Source organism: Pagrus pagrus (assembly GCF_965226575.1).
Source record: "Pagrus pagrus genome assembly, chromosome: 14".
Taxonomy (NCBI): domain Eukaryota; kingdom Metazoa; phylum Chordata; class Actinopteri; order Spariformes; family Sparidae; genus Pagrus; species Pagrus pagrus.
Window position 1 is genome coordinate 10,030,283 of NC_140198.1, and position 8,570 is coordinate 10,038,852.

Sequence of the window (8,570 nt, forward strand, 5' to 3'; positions counted from 1 at the left end):
AAAACTAACCCGTTATGTTGTTTGGTTTGTGGTTATGTATGGTTTTCAAAGGGACAGTTAGTTTGTGCACTAGTGCTGGGCAAGATGACAAGTCCTGGGGAATGAACAGTTCAATCAAGTTTAAGTGTTTTAAGCTTGTTTGAGGATGCATGCTTATGGCAGATATTGTTATGTTCAAACTAAAACTGCAATGACCTATTTTACTTGCAGCAAGCATGCCTGTTGTAGATACATAAGAATTGGGACACAACATTTGTGTGGCAAAAGAGAGAAAAAAAACTATTTACTGTTTTGTGATGTTTGTTGCAATTAAAAAAAAAAAACCTGATTAATTTTAACAAGTATTCTCACAACACAGAGCACACATCCACAGTGTTGAGCATATTCGGAGTGCTAGTGCAGTCATTTATAGAGTATTGTTCCTACGTTGTGAGGACAGAACATACAGTACGACCTAGACAACAGCTGCTGGCACTTTTTTGAGACGTGAAATTCTTAGAAGCTGAACTTTGGAGTATGCTCGACTCACTGTGTCTTTTTTAAATGATGAGCTTGACACCCTAGTTTATCAGCAAGGTCAAGAAACCTTCCATTTCTGCCAAAGAGGAGGATGGGAGGGGGGGGGGAGCATTTAATCTGCCAAACAGACAGAATTTCCAATTTGTGCAAAGGTGGCATGGTATTTCAAGATAAAAAGCTGATGAAAACCGTCTGTTTGAATGCTAATTGTCTCCCTTTAGAATGACAGGGCCACAGACTCACTGAAGTCACCGTCCTATTTTAGGATTCTTCACAAATGAAAGGCATGTGCCCTCCAGTGGTGAGCACAGTTTGAAAAGGAGGTTTATTTTAACCCATTTAGTGACAGAACGAGTGGGCTGCAGAAATATCGAGCTGTGTGCCGCACATCTGCCAACACATGCTCCTCCCTAAGCTTGGCTTTATGATGCATCATAAGCCGGTTACAACATCTCTTATAAATGTATCTCAGAAAAATTGCTTACAACATCCATGCAGGTCCAAATTATTTGTTGAGTCACGGAGCACTAAAACATTTTTAAAAACTGTGCTCAGAACAGTTGACACACAGTCATCTGTTTGCTGCAGCATCTTTGAATGTTGTGTCGCAGCAGTGGCATAATTAGAATAAAGAATAGAGGGGCATTGCCCAGCACTAGCTTAATACAGCTGCTAAAAAAAGCAATATAGACTACTGCCTCAGCTGCCAGCTATGCCCCAGCCCAAAGGTGTAATTTGCATCATGGCTTCCACGGGGACTGACCCTTTGTTACTATAAACCGCACTAATTACATTATTAGTTATGGGTCAATACGATTTTCTTGACATTAAAAGGGTCCATTGGCAAGTCGAAGGCGCAAATTACAATTTGCTGACTTATGTAATGGGAGACAGAAAATGGCAGCTCAAATTAGGTCCCCCGTTATGTCAGTGAAGTCTTGATTAAGACGCTCTGAGGCTCTGGTGGCTAACTATGTCATTTTCGTCCTGTTAAAAGCAGACACCCACGGTAGACATCCGTCCACGCTCGGCCACAGCCATTCAGATGAACAACGCCACGCACATGCAGGAGCGAGACGAGGAGTACGGTTACGAGTGTCTGGACGGGAAGGACTGCACCAGCTTCTTCTGCTGTTTCGAAGACTGCCGCTCCGGAGCCTGGCGGCACGGCAGGTTGCACATCCGCATCGCCAAGATAGACTCGTATGCACGCATCTTCTTCCCCACTGCATTTGGTCTCTTCAACCTGGTCTACTGGGTCTCCTATCTCTATCTCTAGGCCTGGGTGTGCATCCAGCCTTATCATACAGTCCATTACATTCTACATATGCTCTGTGCCAGCAAGGGACATTTTGAAGGAAGGGGACCCACTGAAATACCCAATGATTTGATTTAAAGCATTTGCTTTAATTCCCCTAGTTTTAATCTTTCAATTTCAATCACTTCATTTGAAAACTTTGACAGACATTGCAAATGTTGTAGCACTACATTAAACTGGTATGAGGAGGTTTGTAGGTGTGCTGTGAAAATATTGATTGTGTGAGCAAAATGAGTCTTAGTTTTGTTTTGATGATTTTATTTTTTGGGCTTTTTTTTAAGTTGAAATTTCCTGTTAATTTCTTCTTAATTGGATTTTTATTTAGTTCCATAGTAAACCATTGAAATAAATAGCAATTCAGATCACAGCAAACTTCTATGAGACAAATCTAAATGACATTAACCGTCTTTTCATTTCTTTTCACGCGTTTTTTTGTTTTTTTTAACTGAACATACTAAGACACAAATCTGAAGCACTTTAATAGAGCTATGTTAGACAGTGACATCACAATTGATTTTGAAGATGCTAATTTATTTTTAATTTATTTAGCTTAAGTGTCGGCACAATTACACACTGCATTTTCTGTGTGTGGTCGGAGAGAGGTGATGCTGTTTATGGACAATGCTCAACTGTACAGACACTGTATATATTTTACTATTACATAGTGGTTTACATTTATTGCATGCACCTTTCAGGCCAAAAATCAACATGTTTTATGGTCTTCTATTGTTGGCTATGGAAACTAAAAAAAAAAAAAAAAGAGCACTGTTGATTATCATTCAGGATTTAATTATACTTTTTTTCTAGGAAAATTGGAAAAATAAATGATAAAAAATAAAATGTGCCCAGTTTATCCTTTTAAGTTGAGGAATCGGCTTTGCATACAGGTGGGAGGATCGGCCCAGAATTTCAGGCCTCGCAGCCATTAGCTCACTGTATAGACAACACTGACCTCTCATCATCTCCTCCATTTGCTGTTAAAAGCGAGCATTTACATAATGACACACCGCTGTTATATTTTTGTTATGCAAGCTTTTACAAGAGAAACTGTTTTTTTTTTTTTGTTTTAATGAAAACTCATATCATATTTTTTTTTGCCCTTTACATTAGCATCGATAGCTGAATTCAGACTTATCTACACCTTAATGCAAATGTTAATGCAGACAGCTATAGGGTGTTTTGAATTTGTTTCATGTGTTATTCTTCTAAGATGAGCTACAAAACAACGGAATAACCAAACAATGCAAAAAACCTGAATATGAATTAAAATATATGGACTTAAAGGTGCAATATGTAGGAATTAGCCACCTGTAAAATTCAAACAATAGGGAGCAGCATGTTGAACCGCAACAGATGAACCGCTAACTGCTGCCAACTGTAGCTAGTTAGCTCAGTTAGCTGCACAGCTAGCTGTCTGGAGTGTTGCTGCACCAGAGCATTGCTAGCAGTGTAAACACATTCTAGACATGCTTTGAAACACAATACACAGACATGATAACATCAAAACGGTTACTCTTACTCTTTGAATGTTTTCAGCCAGAATTCTTACATATTGCACCTTTAAGAGCATCAATCAAGTAGAAAAACAAAGCATCGGCTTGTGTCGAGAACAGATGCGTAAGCCTTATTATCAAGCATCTTGCTTCCTGTGTCTTTGAGGAGAAACACATGGAGAATGTAAATTATCACACTGAAAGGAAATCGATTCACCGGCTGAGCAGAATTTCATTCATTTTTTTAGTCGTTTTTACTTTTCTTTCCATTCAAATTTGCTTTTGTAAGGTTGCGCAAAGAGAGCGAAGAACACAGCGAAAGCATCTGAATTGTAAATGTTGTGTATGATAACATATGACGCACATGAATTACAGCCCCTCACGCATCGATTTTGATAGACGCCAGTATGCAACAAATGGAGACAGTGCTTCGGTATGATCTGTAAAACTCACGAGGAATAGGTGTAAATCACATTGTCTGTGTATATAAATTATAAAAGGAAGAAAACACTTGTCGAGCCCTTGGGATTTTGTAAAAGGGTATATATTTTGTAATTTCAGCATTGTTACAGTATATCATCATACAGTATATTAGACTTATTGTATTATGCTGGACTGACCATGTAGAATATGGGGTAATGGGGTATTTATTTAGTTATTTATTAATTCATTGATGGTATTTATTTATTTATTTTATTGAAAGAAATTGTACTTTATGTCCATATAGCCCCTGAAAAGAAACACAGAATGCTGTCATTTATATCAGACACATTTTCGTTGATGTGTCAATGGAGCTTGAGCTTATTTATCTTGTGTTTTCTATGTTGTGATCGATGTACACTACTCTCACAAAGGCCTGTCGAACTGTTATATCTGTTGAATTAGTGAGTTGCAACATTTACCTGTTGTGCAGCTTCTCAGTAGTAGACTTTAATATTTTCAGGGAAGAAAAAAAAAACACAAAAAAACAGTTCCCGAGCCACCAGAAGAAGAACATCTGCTGTGACTATTAATTATTTCCACTTTTTTTTTGGTTTCCACCACCACAACTTTTCATTGGTCTTGATATTTCATCATTAATAAAAGCATCAGTGATGATACAACCATATGCATTTATCAGATTATCTTATATTTCCTGAAGTTCTTTCCCTTTTGTATTTAATGGTGGTCCTGTTGTGTTCTGAAGCTGCTACTTAGTGGTCTAAACCTGTCCTCAGTGTGCACATATCTCTCACATCTTTACGGACGTACGTGTGTCAATAGCAATGTAGACTGGTCATCATCAGTGTTCAGTAGTTTACAGAAGCGTATAAGAGTGATTGCATCCTATGAAGTGCCAAACTGACACACATACAATAGAGAATATCAAACATTAATATCATTTGTTAATCCAAAACGAAAGCTACAAGTGAGTGTTTTCTGAAAGGAAATTCTTGCAATGAATGTTCCCGAAGACATTGCTTCTTGTTTGTTTGATATTTGCTTTTTGTTTTTTGTTTTTTTCACACGGTAGAGAACCAAAAGCATGAAAACCAGACCATCAAAAAGTAATATTTGTATCAGGGTGAACTAGAAGACATATCTGATTCAGACTATCCGACTTTATTTACAAGCCCATCTTACCGATAACCGAGCATGTCTTGTGTTTGAACAGTGGTGCAGAAAACAAACATACTTTGTGGTACTTTCATTTTTTTTATGATGATAAAAGCTTGTTTATTATTTGTTTATTATATTTTTTGTGCACTCTACTGTCAGTGCAGAGATACAGCTGTGTATGGGAGATACTGAAGAGTGTTTGTATTCAGTAGTGTGCATGTTGAATATGTTTTCAGTCAAACGGGGATGTTTTGAAGAATCGGGACTACTTCAAGCTTTGTTTCATCTGGTTTCAGTCCTTTCTTTGCCTGCGTTGACACAGACTTTTATTACACTTCTTATTTTTTGACAGTGTTGGTTTTTATTTATTTTGGACCCACAAATGAGACAAATATGTGAACAGCACATGTAGATATTTTCTATTGTTATGTATTTTGTCAAACTGCAGAAAACAAAATAATACGCACTGGAGTTACAGAGCTCAGTAAAAAGCTATCCAAGAACAAAATAAATTTCATATGATCCTCATACATACAGTATGTTAGTTGTTTACCATCTATGTATATTTGAGTATTGTATAAAAGGGGCACTGATCAATTCTGTTAGGGTCTGCATAATATGCTATACATGTACTGGAAAAAATCCTTTTCATAAGGGAATTGCACATAGCTGTGGAATTTTACAATAAAATGATTGCATTTATATCTGTGTATAGGTTCATCATTATTATGTATGAATTGTACTACAGGTTGTAGTAGTAATACTGTAATATTGCAATGGCAAAGTTCTTTATATAGGGAAACAAGAAGGGGGGGTTGTCTACTGATCACCGGTGTTGGGAAGGTTACTTTTAAAATGTAGATTACTAGTTACTTCGTTAAAAATACAACTAGTGTAACTATTTTAATTACTTCATCAAACTAATGTGACTTAATACATTTCACCACTTTTTGATTCCTTTTTTAACAAATGTTTTAAAGTGGGGCTGAAAAATCGGACTGGCAGACGATAGGCAGTGCAAATTCAAACAGGAGAATAAATTAACAACAGCAGTCAGGCTCAGACTGAGTGAGTGCAGCCACATGAGACAGAGTCTGTCTGGATGTAGAGAAAGAGGCCATCCTACCCTTGGGTGTTGTACTCAAATTTGTCCCCATGGCTCTGCTTTCGAGAAAAATTAAAAAAATGATGTATTCCCGCGAGGCAAAAAGATGAACAGCAGCAGGATGACTGTTATACACTACTCAAAAATTAGTGAGGGATATTGGGATACGGGTGCATATATGCATGTGCATGGATATGCAATAAAAGCCAAATATTCACAATTATTTGCAGAATAAACAATCAAGTGAATCACTAAGATATCCCAACATCCCCAACTAATTTTGAGTAGTCTATTCTACATAAATGCTTTGTACCCAAATAGTAACTGCGGTTTAATTTCATAAAGCTTATTAAAAACTTTTAACAAGGGTTGGCGATTCGATCCCCACCTCCTCCTGTCCACATGTCAAAGTGTCCTCGGGCACAAGGAACACTGGGTTGCTCAGTCTGGTTCATTCCTTATTGCTGGTTCCAAACCCACATTAAAATGGATGAAACAGATGATCTGCTGTGGCAATCCCTGACTGGAAGCAGCCAAGAGAAGATGATGTGAGGTGTGTGTCCATCTTTGTGATGGACACAAAGGATAGCCAAAGGGATAGGCACTACTACTATTTAACAGTGAAACTATTTCATAAGATCATGTATGATTGACTGTGTGCAGTCTGAATACATGTTGGCAAAGTATGTTTCTGACAAACGACTGTTAAAACTTGACGTTTCTTTATGTTGCAGATGCAGTGCTGTGCTTATTTTCTGGTTGGGTTCGGGCACAAAAAGCGCTTGGTTAGGGTTGGGAAAGCTTCATCTTTCGGCTTAAAATAACTATATTGGTGGCCACAAACTGAATCTGTGCAGTAACTGGATGTGCAAAATAGATGTAGTTGAGTATTAAGTACAATATTTCCATGGAATGGAAATACTGAAGCGCTTTAATGAATGTACTGAGCTCATTTCTGACACTTTTTTTGACAACTTGTCCGGAGCTCATTTCGCTTAGCAGCAATCATCTTCTGCACAATTACACTAAAGACATCAGAGTTTGTGAGGAAAAAAATCTTGCTGGCTGTGGGGCAGTGAAGGACTATAAATTTCGGCTAATGGAAAAATTGTGGCAGACAGTCTTTAAATTTTGGCGTTCAAGCCCGTTCATATCAACCTGTCAGGAGTCTCGCACTGCAGTGTGCGAGCGTGATGAAAAGGAGAGGGTGATGCTAATAGAGGATGTCACTCTGGTAGAAATCCAAATATTGAGTATTGTAGGTATAATTTTAGAGCTTCATCATTGTGTAAGCACCAACATGTAGTGCATTACTGACATCCCCAATGCGAACAACTAATATAAATCAGATTTATGTTAGACTGAACACTGTATGTGGATTCATTTTGCTGTGAACAGGCATGCGTAAAATTTTCCCTTGATTTACTTTCCACTCCAGACTCATGTGTTTTTTGTGTAATTGTAAAACGTGTCACCGATTTATCTGATGACACAGATAAACAAGGGGTCATTTTTGTTCAGTCTGCCTTCAGGGAAACAGCTAAGGACATTAGTTGAGGCATGACATAACTCTACCATTTTTTCATTTAATAGGACAGTTTCTTTACAGGAATAGCACAGCCTGTTCTAGTCATGTCCAGTGACTCTCTTCCTTCCAGGAAAGTGCACTTGAAACAGAGCAGCAGTTGGCTGATGGACCCCTGTGCTGGCACCTTTCCCTCCACTGCGCAGGGTGGCAGCTGCAAAGGACGGCCAGCGAATCCCTCTGATTATTACACAACCGTCTGCAGTGTACCACAGCACCGTGCCGTCGTAGCCGGCCCCTTCATCAGCTGAGGTACAAGCTCTTCGGCGAGTGCAGAGCTGGGAGTGCAGGGAGTCCTGCATGAATAATGCAGTCTGCACATGGCTCACTTTTTAGGACTTCACCCTCTTGCTTTCATCACTGTGCGCAATGAGACACCCTGAATATGAATGTACTGACTCCTAGTCAGATCAAAAAGTTTTCTGAAAATACTCAACCTTTGAGCAGGGGGACTCTTAAATGAACATACCATGTGGACATTTCTACACAGTGTCATATCTGTCATCGGTCCTGTCATTTCAGTTTCATTTTATGTGTTTTATGTTTTTTGCGGTGTCTTTTGCTCTGTTCCCCTCCTGTGTTCTTGTGCTCCTCCCCTGCTTTCCCTCTATACCTGCACTGCATATCCTTCGTTTGCCTCGCCCTGTTCCCAGTGTTCTCTCTAGTTTGTTTGCCTGTTCCTTGTGTGCCTTGATCCTGAATAAAACTTCATCCATTGCACTTCCCTCCTGCCATCTCCTGCATTTAGCCCTATTCCCGGTGTTCTCTCTAGCCTATTAGCTCCTTCCTTGTTCCTAGTGTTTTTTCCACTCATTACCCTCACCTGTGATTCTCCGCCTCACTCCACCTGCACCTCATCCCCTCATCAGTTTAGTTTGTATTTAAGTCCAGTCTTTAGTTTAGTCTTTGTTGAGTTTTGTTTCCCTGATGTTCCTTTGTTTGCCTGTTCCT

General features: G+C 38.8%; 1 protein-coding gene across 3 annotated transcripts in view; it reads left to right on the forward strand.

Moving 5' to 3' along the window:
- gabrg2 (gamma-aminobutyric acid type A receptor subunit gamma2) overlaps window positions 1–5,631 on the forward strand; it is a 59,399-nt gene extending 53,768 nt beyond the window's left edge. For 2 of the 3 annotated variants that reach the window (XM_084373086.1, XM_084373087.1), the window contains one exon: window positions 1,520–5,631. In XM_084373086.1, coding sequence (XP_084229212.1) covers window positions 1,520–1,798 — 279 coding nt within the window. In that variant the 3' untranslated portion in view covers window positions 1,799–5,631. Of the gene's footprint in view, window positions 1–1,516 lie in introns of all 3 variants that reach the window. The other variant, XM_084373085.1, reaches the window with a different exon arrangement.
- Window positions 5,632–8,570: the final 2,939 nt, after the last annotated feature.